This window comes from Enhydra lutris, unplaced genomic scaffold (genome assembly GCF_002288905.1).
Source record: "Enhydra lutris kenyoni isolate GAN:26980312 unplaced genomic scaffold, ASM228890v2 scaffoldscaffold18, whole genome shotgun sequence".
NCBI lineage: Eukaryota > Metazoa > Chordata > Mammalia > Carnivora > Mustelidae > Enhydra > Enhydra lutris.
In genome coordinates, this window is record NW_019154102.1 from 12,869,339 (window position 1) to 12,886,849 (window position 17,511).

General features: G+C 36.4%; 1 protein-coding gene across 3 annotated transcripts in view; it reads right to left on the reverse strand.

Annotated features, from left to right (window-relative positions):
• LOC111147962 (ubiquitin specific peptidase 34) overlaps window positions 1-17,511 on the reverse strand; it is a 244,462-nt gene that overhangs the window by 148,048 nt on the left and 78,903 nt on the right. For all 3 annotated transcript variants that reach the window (XM_022504268.1, XM_022504269.1, XM_022504267.1), the window contains exons 7-10: window positions 16,105-16,297; window positions 15,038-15,099; window positions 3,393-3,474; window positions 3,215-3,307 (exon numbers count right to left, since the gene is read on the reverse strand). In XM_022504268.1, coding sequence (XP_022359976.1) covers window positions 3,215-3,307; window positions 3,393-3,474; window positions 15,038-15,099; window positions 16,105-16,297 — 430 coding nt within the window. The remainder of the gene's footprint in view (window positions 1-3,214; window positions 3,308-3,392; window positions 3,475-15,037; window positions 15,100-16,104; window positions 16,298-17,511) is intronic.

Here is a 17,511-nt window from a genome sequence, read left to right on the forward strand (position 1 = left end):
TCATCAGGCTTACCCATCTCACAGCACTCACCATAGCACATACCCTCCTCAATGTCCATCACCCAGCCACCATCTCCCCACCACCCCCATCCCTCAGTTTGTTTTGTGAGATTAAGAGTCTCTTATGGTTTGTCTCCCCCCCAATCCCATCTTGTTTCATTTTTTCCTTCCCTACCCCCCAGTGCTCAAATTTAAAAAAACAAACTCAAAATGTAAAAATTTCTGATCATTCTAAATTTGCAGTAGATTCAGAAGTGTTAAGTAACAAATCACAGAAAGACCCAATTAAATTAACCCTTAAAATATACTTATTTTATATAGTTAATCTTTTATAGATAGTTTAAGTTTTTGCAAACTGTCTCACAGATTACGCCACTCCCTTACTAAATTGCTTCAAATTCTTGCTAGGGCAAAATGCTAAAACCTTTGCCATACTATAAGTTATCCATTTGATAAAGTTTCAATAAAGAATTCTCTACTATTTCTAGCTATTTACTCTGTAATGATACATTTATCATTATTCTCCCATTCTCCTAGTCTTGCTTTGAGCAAAATAAAAACTTTAAATCTACTAAAATGCGTAAACTTTTAAAAAAAATTTCCCTTTGTTCTGAAACAAAGTGCTTCTTTAAGTTACTGAAATGACAGTGATGTATAAATATATAATATTAAAGAATAAGTCAATGCTCAAATTTACATTAAAAAAAAGAAGAAGAAAAAATTTCTTAAAAAGATTTTATTTGTCGGAGAGAGCAAGAGAGCACTAGAAGAGCTGCAGGGAGAGCAGAGGGAGAAGCAGCTCCCCGCTGAGTGGGGAGCTCAATGCAGAACTCAATCCCCGGACTCTGGGATCATGACCTGAGCTGAAGGCAGATGCTTAACTGACTGAGACACCCAGGCATTTCCAGAGAAATTCTTTAAAAATGTATTTTTAAAAATATGTAAAAATATATTTTAAAAAAGAGCCAGCCCTGTCAGATAGGAATACTCAAAAAAAAAAAAAAAAAGTAAAGACGTAAGTTAAACCCACGATCAGCAAATGTTTTCTTGAAGGACCAGACAGGAAATTATTTCAGGATTTAAAGTGGTAAGTATTATAGAGATAAGTACTATACTCTGCCACTGTAGTATGGAAGTAGCCATAAGCAATATGTCAAAGAAAGTACAAGGTTATGTTGCAAAAAATATTTACAAAATGAAGTGGCCGGCCCAAAAGCCTTGTTTACCAAGCCAAAAGTTTACAAATCCCTGGTATACAGATCATGACAGTCTAAAGACTCCAGAAACTGACCTAGTCAAAATAAACTGGTATCTCAATTCAATAAGGAAAAGAAGAATTACTGAACAAGTGGAATGGGGGCAACTACATAACAAAAAATGGGGTAAAAAGTTAGATAAATGACACCTTGAACCAAGAGTAATTCCAAATGGCTCAAAGACTAAAATACAGGGGCACCTGGGTGGCTCAGTCAGTTAAGCACCTGCCTTTGGCTCAGGTCATGCATGATCCCAGAGTCCTAGAATGGAACCCCATGTCCGGCTCCCTGCTCAGAGGGGAGGCTACTGTTCCCTCACCCTCTACCCATCTTCACCATCACCATTCTCACCCCTGCTCCCACTCTCTCTCTCTCTCTCTCGCTCTCTCAAATAAAATCTTAAAAAAAAAAAAACAAACCCTAAAATATAAAATTTGAAACAGAAAGGAACTAAAGGAGAACTTTTTTATAACTTTGGAGTGGAAAAGGGGGGTCTGGATGGCTCAGTCAGTTCAGCAGCTGCTTTCTGCTCAGGTCATGTGGGATCAAGCTCCACGTCAGGCTCCCTGCTTAGTGGAGAACCTGCTTCTCCCTCTCCCTCTGCCTCTGCCTGCCGCTCTGCTACTTGTTCTGTCAAATAAATAAAAACCTTAAAAACAAACAAAAAAACCGCTTTGGAGTGGAAAAGATATTGCACACCATAAGACAAAATCCACAGGACATAAAAATAATTCAACCACAAATTTGAAACCACAAACTTGAAACCGAACACCAAAAACCACCTTAACCGAACGACAACATCAAAGCAGAAAACAGTCCTAACTCTTAACACAGACACTAGTCCAATTTCACTGATATATATAGGTCTCCTACAAAATGAACAAGTAAAATCTCTGATAAATGACAAAGAATATCCAGTAAAGGAAACAAAAATGGCTCTTAAACACAAGATTTGCAATGTGATTCACATAAACAGAATGCAAATTTAAAATACACATTTCAGCCATCAGTTTAGCAAATATCACTTAGTGTAAGGACACAACGTACTAAGGAAGATGAGGGAAAACAGGCATTATCACACCATTAGGTACTCCATGTAAACCAAACAGACGCTTTAACCTAACAATTCTCCTTAAAAGATAAATCTTTTGCACATGGATGAAATGAACATATTAGAACTTACTTTAGCACAGAAAAGATTTATAACAGAAAAGATTGGGGAAAAAAGATTTATAACAGAAAAGATTGGGGAAAAAATAATGCCTATGAATAGGAATTGGTTAATTAAATTATCATACATGCATGTACTGAAACACTATGCCCTCTTTAAAAAATTGGTGTTTCAGATATTGATATGCAGTAATCTTGACGATAAATAAAGTGGAAAAAAAAAAACCCCAAGTCCACTTAGTATGCAACATTTGTAATAAAGAGGACCAAAAGAAAAAGAAAAGAGGAAGACAAGAAAAAAGCTCACAGTTAGCTATTTATGTAGAAAATCTATGATGCACCTTAGAAGAATGGTATTACTGGGAATCAGGGACAGGAGGGGGGAAAATACATAACATACACTTCTATATTTTCTGGATTTTGAACCATGTAGATATATGCTTATTCAAAAAACTAAAGAAAACAGTGTAACAAGAAAGAAAAATGCCAATACAATATCCAGGATAGAAAGGTTTACTATATCAACAAAAAACAGGTAAATGTCTCTTAATAAACCAAGATGGTTTCATGTAGAATATCCAACTGACTTTCATTTCTTTCAATTCTACCAGTAATATAGTAAGACATAGACTCTCAAGCCAGACTACAGAGATTCCATGCCCAACTTTCTCTATGTCTCAGTTTCTTTAGTTATAAATTTAGGATAAGAGAACTTACCTCATAAGGGAATTAAGCACTTAGAACAAATCATGAGAAAGAACTTAATAAATGTGAGCTGTTAATATTACCTGTGCTGCAGCCCAAATGCAATCAATATGCTGAGTACTCAATCTCCCTTCTGCTGCCAAGAAGTTCAAAATCACCTGGCACTGTTTGATAATCTGGAAAAGAAAAACTTATTATAGCTAATTTTCTAAAGTATTCTTCTCTTAATAGGGCAGAGAAGTCATGTAATTGTCCACAAACCTCAATATGTAAATTTGGTCCAAATATATGCTCTACCACATTGTTGCTTATAAGCCAGTCTGCAAGTTCTTTTGCAATGGACCTAAAATCAAATAATAAAATTAGTTAACACATTAAAAAATTATTAATATCATTTTTTCCCAAGCCAAAAAGGCAGATTCAGTTGAAAACCTTAATGGTTTTTGAAGGTGAGTTTATTTATTTATTAAGTAGGCTCCATGTTAATGTGGAGCTTGAACTCATGACTCTGAGATCAAGAGCCACAGGCTACATGCTCCACTGTCTGAGCCAGCCAGGTTCTCCTTAAATGTGACCCCAAACTTAAATGTGACCACAAACAAATTACCAAGAAGTGACCACAAACAATTAACTGGTTAGAGTACCACAAAGAATAATTAAAAGAGTGGTGCCTGCGTAGCCTACGCAGTGAGTTGGTATCTGACTCCTGGCTTTGGCTGGGGTCATGACCTCAGGGTCATGGGACTGAATCCTGGGTTGGGCTCCACGCTTCACATAGAATCTGCCTGAGATTCTGTCTCGCTCTCCCTCTGCCTCCATCCTTCCTGCTTGTGCTCTCTGAAATAAAAATATCTTAAAAAAAAAAAACCCTAAAAGAAATGGCAATATTGCCTGAATTTACAAACAAGCAAAGACAAATCTGGAAGGAGAAGGAGTACACAGGTGAAAATACCAAGTGTAACAAAAAGCAACATTTTCTCACTCTAGCGAGGAAGACTATGCCTTCCCACTTTTTAATTTCCACAGTACGCACTTCCATCATTCACGGAAGGTTTCCCAATATGCCCTCTACAGTAAGATAACACCAGAAAAATAGGTTACCGAAAGGGTTAAAAGAAGAAAATTCTCTCAAAGCTAAACTGAAAGTCCCTGCCTGATATTAATAAAGTGATTAAGGTGATTAAGTGATCACTAAACAGATCAACTGATGATGCATCTTAGTTACATTTACCAACATTTCATTCTTCGTTTCAAAAAGTAAACATCTTACAACAGTTTTAGATTACCCTTCATTTTTTAAGAAGAGCTACCAATTCTCTTTTAGAATTACTAACTCATTGGCATAGAAGTTAACCTATTTTATTAGTTTTACCAATAAGGTAGTATGAATTTATCAGTTAATTGTCTTTCACACCTTTGAGATATATATGACCTATAATATACTGGACACTTAAAGTGCACAGTTTGATGAATTTAAGCTTTGGTATACATCTATGAATTCATCACTACCATCAAGATAACAAACACACACATTAACCCAAAAAGTATCTTTAAGACCCTCTGTCATCCATCCCTTTTCCAGTCTCCACAACCATACTCCTCAGTGATCTGCTTTATTATAGTTTTCATTATCTAGAATTTCATGTGTCAAAAAGATACACTACATAATTTTTTAAAGATTTTTTTTTTTAAAGATTTTATTTGACAGATAGAGATCACAAGCAGGCAGAGAAAGGAGGAAGCAGGCTCCCTGCTGAGCAGAGAGCCCGATGCGGGGCTGGATCCCAGGACCCCGGGATCATGACCTGAGCCGAAGGCAGAGGCTTTCACCCACCCAGCCACCCAGGTGCCCCCATAATTTTTTTAATCTGGCTTCTTTCACTCAACATAAGATTTCTCCGTCTGCAGGCTGTTGTGGAGATGTAAGCTTTCAACTTCTGTGGGTAAATATCAGGGAGCACAACTGTGAGACCTATGGTAAGAGTACGTTGAGTTTTGTAAAAAAAAAAAAAAAAAAACAAAAAACTGCCGAACAGCCTTCCAAAGTGTAACTAGCAACAAATGAGAGTTCTTGTTGCTCCACATCCTTGTCAGCATTTGGTGTTATCAGTATTCTGAATTTTGACTGTTCTAATAGATGTGCAGTGGAATTTTAGTGATGTTTTAATATGCATTTCCCTAATGAAAGATATATATATAGGGCATCTTTTCGTGTGTTTGTCATCTGTGTCTCTTCCATTGGCAAGATGGCTGAGAAAATGTTTACCATACTTTTTATTCAGATTGTTCATGTAGTTACTGTTGAATTTCATGATTCTCTGTAAATTTTGGGAACAGTCCTTCATCAGATACGTCTTTTGCAAATATTTTCCCCTCTCCCTGTGGCTATCTTCTCATTCTCTTGACACTCTCTTTCACAAAGCACAAGTTTTTAACTTAAATGAACTCCAGGCTTATCAATTCTTTCTTTCATGGATTATGGTATTGTATCCAAAAGGTCATTGCCATACACAAGGACATCCCAGGTTTTCTCCTATCTGCTAGGAGTTATATAGTTTTGCATTTTATGTTTATGTGTAGGATATATTTCAAATTAATCTTTATGAAGTGTATGAGGTCTGTGTCTAGATTCTTTCTTTTGCATTTGGTTGTCCAATTATTTCAATGCCATTTGTTGAAAAGACTACGTTTGCTTCATGGTATTGCCTTAGCTTTTCTGACAAGGATCAACTAACTATACTTATATGGTCTGTTTCTGAGCTCTCTATTCTGTTCCATTAATCTATGTCACCAATACCACATTGTCTTGATTACTGCAATGTTATGGTATGTCTTGAAGATGGACAGCATCAGTCCTCCAATTTTATTCTTTTCCTTTCAATACGGTCTTGGTTATTATGTGTCCTCTGTCTATCCATATAAACGTTAGAGTTATTTTCTTGATATCCAGAAAATAACTTGCTGGGATTCTGAGATTTCAATGAATTTAAAGATCAGAATTGGGAAGAATGTTATCTTTATATTTTTGCATGTTCTATCCATAAATATGCAGTATCTCTTCATTTATTTAGTTCCTTGGTATCTTTCATCGGAGTATATAATTTTACTCATAGAAATTTAACAAAATATGAAGATCTATACCCAAGTATTTCACTTTTGTGTTGATAACATAAGTGGTATTGTATTTTAAATTTCAAATTTCAGGGGTGCCTGGGTGGCTCAGTTAAGCATCTGACTTCAGCTCAGGTCATATCTCACGATCCTGGGATAGAGCCCCATACTGAGCTCCCCACTCAGTGGGGAGTCTAATTGTCCCTCTGCCCCTCCCTGCTCATGCTATTATTTTTTTTAAATAATAAACTTCAAATTTCATGTGTTCTGTGCTGATATATAGAAAGGCAAATGAGTTTTCACTGTGTATCCTGTAACCTTGCTGTCCTTTATCACTAGGTTCCATGAGTCTGAATTCTTTCAGATTTTCTACATAGATAATCATGTCATCTCCAGTCAAAGACCAATTTCTTCCTTCCCAATCTGTGTAACTTTTATTTCCTTCCTTTGCCTTACTGCATTAGATAGGATTCCAGTACAATGTTGAAAGACCTGAAGAGAGGGAACACATTTTTCCTTGTTCCTGATAAGAAAACCTTTGAGGTTCTATTAATATGATGTTATCTGTAGGTTCTTTACCAAGCTGAGGAAGTTAACCTCTATTCCTAATTTACTGAGTTTTTATCTTAAGTGTTCAAGTTTGCCAACTGCTTTTTCTTTATCTATTCATATGATGATGTGCTTTTCCTTCCATAACCTGTTGATGTGATAGATTACATGAATTCAACCGGCCTTGCATACCTAAGATAAAACTCTCACTTAGTTGTGGTATACAGTTCTTTTTATACACTGTTCTATTTGATTTGCTTATAGTTTATGAAGATTTTTGCATCTGTGTTCATGAGACATACTGGGCTATAGTTTTCTTACATGTCTTTGTATGGTTTTGGTATTAGGGTAACGTCTTCCTTAAATTTCTTCTTTAAACATTAGGTAGAATTCACTAGTAAACACAAGTGGGCCTGGTGCTTCCTGTTTTGCAAAGTCAGTAATTCTTTTTAAGGGGTTGGGGCAGGAGAGAGAGAGAACTTTAAACAGGCACAGAGCCCAATACAGTGCTTGGTTTCACAACCCTGAGATCATGAACTGAGCCAAAATCAAAGCACCTGAGCAAAGCCAGTAACTCTTAATTCAATTTCTTTAATAGATATAGGCTTCTTCAGATTGCCCATTTCTTTAAAAACATTTTTAAATGGCTATTTAATGAAAAAAGTAGGGATAGGTATATTCTGTATGGAAGAAAATAGACAAAACAGGACTTGCCATGAGAGCTCCCATAACTTCCCATCTACATGAATTATACACTGAAATGCACAGAAAAAATGAAAAGATAAAATAATCTATCTTTGTTACAAGAATTTAAAAAGCCATTTAAGGGACACCTGAGTGACTCAGGAGGTTAAGTATCTACTTCAGCTCAGGTCATGATCCCAGAGTACTGGGATCAAGTCCTGCATTAGGTTCCTTGCTCAACAATGAGCCTGTTTCTCCCTCTGCCTGCTGCTCTCCCTGCTTGTGCACTCTCTCCCTCTCTAACAAATACACTTTTTTTTAAAAGCCATTTAAGTCTAAAGAGGGAAAAAAGCTATGAATTAGATACATGAGCCTCAAAAGGTAAAAGATTAAAACAAAACTATTGATGCCCCCCACATATGTGTTACCTCTAAAATAAATAAAAGGATGCTTGAGTGGCTCAGCTGGTTAGGCGTCTGCCTTCAGCTCAGGTCATGGTCTCATAGTTCTGGGATCAAGTACCATATCGAGCTCCTTGCTCAGCAGGGAGCCTTCTTCTCCCTCTGCCTGCCATTCCCCCTGCTTGTGCTCGCTCACTTGCTCTCTCTCTGATGAATAAAACAAACCTCTTTTTTTAAAAAAGACTTTAAAAAAATAAATTTAATAAAATAAAAATAAATAAAATCTTCCAAAAAATGGGGCACCTAGGTGGCTCAGACAGTTAAGCATCTGACTCTTGATTTTGGCTCAAGTCATGATCTCAGGGTCATGGGATCAAGCCCTGTGTCAGGTTCTGTGCCCTGTCCTCTCTCTCCCTCTCCTTGTCCTTCTCCCTCTGCTCTTCCTCTCGCTTGAAATAAAGAAATCTTAAAAAAATAAAAATACTAATGATATATTTTACCTATTCTTGGATAGTCCTACAAAAGCTATGATCCATGAGTCAATTCTCTGACCTGCATAACATACAGAAAGAGACTTCAACAACTAATTATAAAAAATAAACCTCATTCTTTCAATATCTTCAAGGATATTATAAGGAGACCTTGGACTTTTCTATTAATTCAGAACTGTGACTATAACTTAGCCAAGTACAGAATTAAACAACATTATCAATCACAATTATTCAGGGCTCTGGATACATACATGTAAGTGGACTCCCAGGAATAGGCAGAACAAACAAACAAACAATATAGAAATTATGGTCAAAATGTCCCATGTTGATTTAAAAAAAAAAAAAAAAAAAAGGTCATCTACATATCCAGAAATCACAACAAACTCCAACTAAGGTAGATAAACACAAGGAGATGCACAGCTCATCATCAAATTGTTAAAAGGCAAAGATGAAGAGCAAAATCTTGAGATCAGAAAGAGAAAATGAAATGTGTGTACAAGGGAACCACAGTATGTTTAACAGCTGGCCTCTCATCAGAAACAAAGGAATAGCACTATACTAGAACAATTTTTCAATATTTTACTAAAATTCCATTATTGATCTAAAGACTAAGTAACTAAGATGCATACTATAACCTATAATGCAGTCACCAAGAAAATAATTTTTCAAGTATTAAAAAAAAAATCAATGGAATTAAAATGGTATACTAGGATAAAAGCAGTAAAGGAGAAACAGAAAAACAAAAAAGGAGGCACACAGAAAACTAACAGCAAAATGGCAGATGTAAATCCAAATACAGAATGACATTAAGAATAAATGGATTAAATACTCCAATCAAAATACTCCAATCAAAAGGGAGAGATGAAGATGCCTAGCTGGTTCAGAGAGTAAAGCACACAACTCTTAATCTCAGGGTTCTGAGTTCAAGCCCCACACTGTGCGTGGAGCCTACTTTAAAAAAAAGAGAGAGAGAGAGAGAGATTACAGGATTTGGTTTTTAAATCCTGCCTCTAAATGACAAGCTTTTTAAATAAGTAAGTAAGTAAGTAAGTAAGTAAGTGAGTGAGTGGCAGGCTTTAGATCCAAAACACAAACAGGTTGAAAGTAAGAGAATGGGGGAAAAAATAAGAATGGAAAAAGATACACCAAGAAAACAATAAAGTTGCATTGGCTATAGTAACATCAGACAAAATAAACTTTAAGCCAAAAAATGTTTCAAAGAGACAAAGTGGGACATTTTTTACTGATAAATGGATGAAAGTATCACGAACATAGCAATTATAAACATATATGGACCAAAGGGAAAAAAAAGTCCCAAAATACATGAGAACAAAAAGTAAAAGAACTGAAGGGAGAAAAAGACAAATACAGCCAATTCTTGCTACTCGCTGCGGCAGTTACACTATAAAAAGCCACTACACTAAATTAGCCAATACTGAACTCTTGAATCCTTTTTCAAACTATTCTCACCTGCTCCTTTAATGTGTAAAAAGAACGCATCATTAACATCAACTGCATCCTAAAGTGGATTCTCTTTAGGACCATGACTCAGTACAAGAATGTAACTTGCCATTTGCCTTTGACTGGAAGACTGCAGGTTTGATTAAATGCAAAACATACATGATCTAGGTACACAATTTGTTCTACAATCCATATGTGAAACTAATTTAAAGACATGCACTTCACAGAACTAAAATTTATCTTGAAGCTCCCATTTCATTAAGGGTAATGCAAGGGAGGCTATTTCCCCTTATGTAAAAATGCCATCAGAGACCATGACATATAACATTTTATTAGTTCAGGAATACAACAATGATCAATATCTGTATATATTATGAAATGATCACCACACTAACTCTAGTTAACATCCATTATTATGCAGTTACAAATTTCTTTTTCTTGTGAGAATAAGAACCTTTAAGATCTAATCTCTTAGTAACTTCCAAATATGCATTACAGTATTAGTAACTATAGTTGACATGCTATACATTACGACCCCAATTTATTTTTTAACTAGAAATTTACACCTTTTGAGCCCTTTCACCATTTCACTCACTCCCCACCCCCACCTCTGACAATCACTACAAGCTTGGATTTGTTGTTTTTCATGCCCACATATAAGGTTCCTACAAAATATATCTTTCTCTGTGTGACTTATCTCACTGTAACATCCTCAAGGTCCATCCACGTTGTCATGAATGGAAGATTTCATTCTTTCCAACTGTATTCCATTATACACACATACATACATACAACTGAAGAGAAATAAAGACAATACAGTCAATTTTGTTGCTCATGACAATTCTATAAAGTTGTTGCATGGGGCGCCTGGGTGGTTCAGTTGGTTAAGCTTCTGCCTTACGCTCAGGTCATGATCCCAGGGTCCTGGAATCAAGCCCCACATCGGACTCCCTGATCCATGGGAGTCTGTTTCTCCCTCTCCCTTACTTCTGTGCATGCTCTCTTTTTCTGTCAAATAAATAAAATCTTTTAAAAATAGGATATAGGGGCGCCTGGGTGGCTCAGTGGGTTAGGCCGCTGCCTTCGGCTCGGGTCATGATCTCAGAGTCCTGGGATCGAGCCCCGCGTCAGGCTCTCTGCTCAGCGGGGAGCCTGCTTCCTCCTCTCTCTCTGCCTGCCTCTCTGCCTGCTTGTGATCTCTCTGTCAAATAAATAAATAAAATCTTTTAAAAAATAAATAAATAAAAATAGGATATAAAAAATAAAGTTGCTACACTAAAAAACAACTTATCTTCCTTTCTCTGTGTCTTACAAACTGAGGTTCAGAAGTATTTAGGTGACGTGGTTGAGGCTGTTCCACTAACCTAGAGTTAGGATTCATTTTCTACTCAAATGGCCTCAGAACTGGAGCTTCCTGCACTACAATGCACACTGCCTGCTACCATTTCCATCTTCTGGTCACCACTGTACCAGCACTAAAACAAGAAGGTAGAGCATTACCTTGTTTTACTTCAGTTGGAAATGTGCATATTTAAAGACTCAAATTTTTTACTGTTCTGAGCGTGTTCACAAATGACCGTGAAAGCAACACAAGTATTGATTTGGGGATTAGAAATAAATTGCAGCAAACAGGCAAATTCACAAATACGGAATCCACAAAATGAGGAGGATTAAATGGAATTGGAGACTTCAATAACCTACTCTTAATAACAGAACTAGACAGAAAAACAAGAGTACAGAGGGCAAACAATACTAAAAACTCATTACATCTTTACACAACACTCTATAAAATAATAGCAAAAAAAACAACAACAAAAAAAAAACTTTTTTTTTTTTTTGGAAGCACAAGAGTCAACAGAGGCATGTTTTTTGACATATGTATTATATCTGTAGAAAAAGAACCCTAGGGTTTTCCCTCCTCGGTGTTTTCACCTTGCTTCTTCATGGTCCACGATGCCAGCTGAGGTTGTCAGTACAATGAAACCAAACTCGTGGGAAGCAGATTATTCTGCCATTTTTCTAGAACTCTGACTTATATATCAAATCTGGAGCTGATTATTCCACATTTGTTTAACCTGCCTGTGAGGTTCAAAACAACTTTCCCAGCTCTGTACTTATCAGTGATTTCAAAATTTACCAATGTAAACCTGCTTCATCATCACAGTTAGAAACCAGAAGATAGAAAAAAAAAAAAAAAAAAAAGAAAGAAAGAAAGAAAGAAACCAGAAGATGACTTTGGAGCATGGCCTAATTAGAACCTGGCATTTGCATCTCTTTTCAGCATTGTTAATACTGCTGTGAGCAACTGCCAGGACATTCATGTGCATCACTGTGGCAGCAGAGAAAGATGGGAGGAAAGCTAAATGGTCTTCTTAAGCACCTATGAACATTCTGTAGTACAGATCTTATACTAGAGTCCATAAAAAAGACAATTAATTAAAAACTGGGCAAAAAAGTGCAAAAGCAATTCACTTAAAAAAAAACAAAAACAAAAACAAAACACAAAATAGAACAGCACATAACCATATAAAAAGATGTTCAACGTCATTAATTAGGGAAATACAAATTAAAGCCATAATGAAATACTACTTTCTACCCACTAGCATAGCTATAATCAAAAACACAGATAATAACAAGTGCTGCTGAGAACGGGGAGAAACTGGATCCCTCATACATTACTAGTAGGAATGTAAAACGATGCAGCTATGCTAAAAAACATTTTGATAATTTTTTTTTTAAGTGAGACACAAAATGAGCATAAAAACCAGCCATTACACTCCTATTTACCAAGAGAAATGAAAACATGTTTTCATAAAAAGGTACGCAAATGTTTAAAGGACCATTATTCAGGGGACTCCCAGGTGCTCATCAGTTAAGTGTCCAACTCTTGATTTTGGTTTAGGTCATGATCTTAGGGTCAAAAGATCGAGCCTCACTTCAGGCTCTATGCTCATTGAGAAGTCTGCCAGAGATTCTCTCCCTCTCCCTTTGTCCCTTCCCCTGCTACATGGGGCCACAAGCTCTAAAATAAATAAATCCTTAAAATAATAAAACAAAGGAGCGTTATTCATATGAACCAGAGTGGAAACAATCAAAATAGATAAGAACTGGTAAATGGAAAAACAAAATGTTGTACCTACATAATGTAATACTATTTTGCAATAAGGAATGAAGTACTACTTCACTCCACAGCATAAATGAGCCTCAAGAAAAACAGTATAATGAAAGAATAACTGAAAGAAACTAAATGAAAAAGATTATCATAATTCCATCCATATGAAATGTCCATAATGGGTAAATCTATAGAGAGAAAGTATATTTGTGGGAGTAAGACTAGGAACTGACTACAAATTGGCAAAGGGGATCTTTCTGAAGGGATGGAAATGTTCTAAAACTGGATTGCGCAGGACTCCTGGGTGGCTCAGTCAAATGTCTGCCTTCAGCTCAAGTCATGATCCTAGGGTCCTGGGATCAAGTCCCACCATCAGGCTCCTTGCTCAGGGAAGAGCCTGCTTCTCTCTCTGCCTTCCATTCTCCCTGCTTGTGGGTGCTCTCTAACAAATAAATAAGTAAATAGATACATACATACTGGATTGTGATGATTTTCATATAACCCTGTCAATTTCCTAAAATTCACTATAAAAACAGGTAAACTTTATGATAGGTACAGTACTTATACCTTAATAAAACTGCTAAAAAGGAGAGGGACAATTCATAGGCTGCAACAATAATTTTCTCACCTTGTAAGAATGCTCCTCTTCCCAATTTGAACTACCTCTATCCACTGTTTCTCAAAATTTGGACTCTCCTCCCACTTTCCTTTATCATGTCTTTAGAATGCACATTCCTTATACTTTTTTAAAAAAGATTTTATTTATCTTTGTGAGAGAGAGAGAATATGCACACAAGCGGGGGGGGGCACGGGGGACAGAGGGTGAAGCGGACTCCCTGCTGAGCATGCGGGACCTAATCCCAGGACCCTGAGATCACTGACCTAGCCAAAGGCAGATGCTTAACAGACTGAGCCACGCAGACACCCCATGGTTTTTTTCTCCCCCCAATGGAATGCCTTCTTACTCTCTATGCACTGTTTCAGCAACATAAAGATCTAGCTAGCCTGGACATGTGAAGTTACTGTAGTGATATTCCAGGGTTGTTTTGTTTTGATTGGCAGAGGTGGGGGTTTATTACTGTACTGGCAAATTTAACATTCTCTTAGGCAGTCTTATGGAGGAGGCAGCACTAAAGAAGTAAAAGGGAAATCCAGAGCTGTAGTTTTACATACTGGATATAGTCTCTGTAATGTCCTGACTACTGGAAATAGTACTCCAATATGACCCAGAATTTATAAAGCTATGACCAACTCCAGGCAACATATTTTAAGGGGATCACGAATAAAGAATGTTGCCAGAGATGAAAGAATGATCTGGTAATATATCTAAACACCGTAACATATATTGGAAGAATAAGAACTCATTAGCTTGGAGATGCAAAAGAGTAAAGAGATATCATCTTTGGCTTTCACATTCACAAAGGGTTGGGTTCAACTGAGATTAACTCCACAGGACAGAATTAAAATCAATGCACAAAAGGTAGAATAAAGCAAAAATACGACTCTTTCATATAATTATGAATTTTCTAACACCTTAAAACTATACAACTCTGTCCAAGCAGAAGCTATTACTACCCAAATGAGTTTTAAAAATGGATTTCTATACTGGACAAACACCTAAATGGAATACTGGAATAAATAAATATTTCCAAGATACTGAAAAGCCCTAAGCTATAACAACTACTTCTTTCTAAACACGAACATCACTAACTTGGTTTTTCCCCAAAAAATGTGTTGAATAAGGTCTTCACATTATTGGCATCAAGTGTGCTTTCTGAAAACTATCAATACCATATTCTTTACTACTAAATTTTCCCTTATAAATAGTACCCTTCTGCATTTTGTGACACTAATACTATGTGTTGGTATAACTTTTAAAAAACAAATGTTTCAACATACTGTTCTGACAGCTTATTCAAAACTATACAAATGAAGCCACAAGGCAAAGAATTTCTAGTAAATACTTCAAACCTAATAGTCACAATTATTATTTACCATATAAGCAGCTGCACAATAAAATGATATACAAATATACACCATATAAGCAGCTGCACAATAAAATGATATGCTTATGTATAAATAAATATTCCTACTTACGTTTCTGTGTCTGATACCAAGGATTCATTATTGCATACATCATTGAAGGTGTGAAGTTGATTCTATAATTAGAGAAAAAAAATTAAAGGTATTTTTACTAGTTTTTTCTGGTATGTTACCAACTATTAAGAAACATGGTTTGATATATATAAAATCAATAACCAGATCAAAATTATAAAACATAAACAGAAAGATTCATATACATACTCACCAATTAGTCTGGTCATTTCTTTTATCATATTAAAATAATTTCATCCTACCAGTAATACCTCATGCTTTATTCCACTAAGTACATATGAAAAAACAAGAAAACAAAGCTAAATAAGGGAAAAACACAAAAACCTAATGCAAGCAAGTAGTATGTCACACTACAGAAATAAAATTTAAGGAAAGGCTTCTTCAATAAATTCATTTATGATTTACTTCAAAAAAATGTCAACAAGTATTTTCTACATTTACAAAGTCTAATACCTGGGTAAAATCTAGTTACTCCAAGAATAACTACACTACAAATGAGTAAAGTTCATGGAGACCCTGGTATACCAGAAAAAGCACATCCATTCTAAAGGATTCAGCTAACTTCTTAGCTCTAGCAAATTGCTATTATGCAAGAATATAGACTTATGGATACCACGTCTTCCTCCCTATCTCATCCCCAAGATGAGATATGTATTACTATACATGTTTCTATTTAAAACATTATTTGCAGGGCTTTTGGGTGGTTCGGTCGGTTAAGTGTCTGCCTTCAGCTCAGGTCATGATCCCAGGGTGCTCGGATCTAGCCCAGCATCAGGCTTCCTGCTCAGTGGGGAGCCTGCTTCTCCCTATGCCCCTCCCCCAACTTGTGCTCTTTCTGTCTCTCTCTCAAATTATTTTTTAAAAATCTTTAAAAAATAAAATAAGGAAAATACTGAAATTATCAGGACCATACAAAGTAAAACATGTAAAATACTTAGCATAATGTCTCACATAAGTGCTCCATAAACAGCAGGTATTATGATGATGATGATGATGACAGTGCGAAAGGCAAATTTAAAAATGACTCAAAATAAATAAATATAGCCTACCGTTATCTGACTTAGTCCAGCCAATCTCATAGTCAAAGTCGGTGACATGAAGTATTTAAATGCAAGATCTAGGCTTTCTTTATCAAAGCATAATGTTGTATCCAATGGTTCTTTCACTGTGCTCCACATTAAGTCAGCCATGTTTCGAGCCGCACTCTGTCTTAACTCCTGATCAGAGAGCTTGCATAAATACCTTAAACGATTCAGAAATAAAACATATATAAAAATTTGCAAAATACTCCTAAAACCTCTTCAATAATTCAATAATATTCATTTGCTCCATACCTCCAAAATGTTTAGTAAAGTAGAACCTGACATCCTAGGATTAACAATCCCAATTTAAATTATTCCTAAGTGATGCTTCAAATATTGTGACCTGAGGCACTATGTCCTTTGCTGAGTCCAACTTGAAGCAGAAACTGCCAAGAGCCAAGTCATTTAACACTGGACTCTGCACCTCCACTGAAGCTTTTTATTCTCATACCTGTCATGTACACAGCTCCTGCTACTTTCATATGTAACAGTACATCTACCCCCCCACACAAGCAAACCTCTTTAAATGTGTATATTTTTTAAAAACTTTTTTATTTGGCTTCGGATATCACAAACCACTGGTTTTCCTCAGGTCCTGCCTGTTCTATTTGGTTAGTTCCTCCTCCTATACCCAACCTTTCAACATCCTTGAGGTTTGTTAATGGATTGCAAAACAGCCCCAAACTACTCCTATCACTTTACATAGGTCTTTGCAATACAACTTCGCCACTCTTCCCATCAAGAGGTGTCATCTATTTCTCTACTCCCTGATTCTGAGCTTTACCACGAAAGCTGATTTAACCAATGGAACAATAAAAGATGTGACAGAAACAGAAGTTTAAAATGCCTTTGAGCTTGCCCTTTCTTGATGGGAACTCTTCCATCACCAAGAAAAGGAACCCAGGTTAGGCTGCTGGATGAGGGAGACATGGCTGATGCCCCAACTAACAACTAGACAACTGTAAGATGAACAGGAACTCGCCTCCACTTCCAGTAACACTCAACCTGTCAACCAGAGGATACATGAGTGAGGTGCTATCTTTAGAGCATGCAACTCCAGCCTCGTCAGCCCAAAACAAAAGAACTAGTCAGCCCAAGAACTGTGAGAAATAATAAATGGCTGTTATTTTAAGTCACTAAGATTTGGGGGTGGTTTTCTTACTCAGCAAAAGCAAACTCATACAAAGGTTCCATCCTCAACACACTTCTATTCACTTTCTAGATTCTCTACCCAGATAATCTCTCATTCACTTCCATGAAGTGTTTAATAACTGCTGTCCTTATACTGATAACTCAATTAATGGTACTGTTCTTCATTATATGCTTATACTCCCAATTCACCAGTGCCACTTAAATGTTCCACAGGCATCGCAA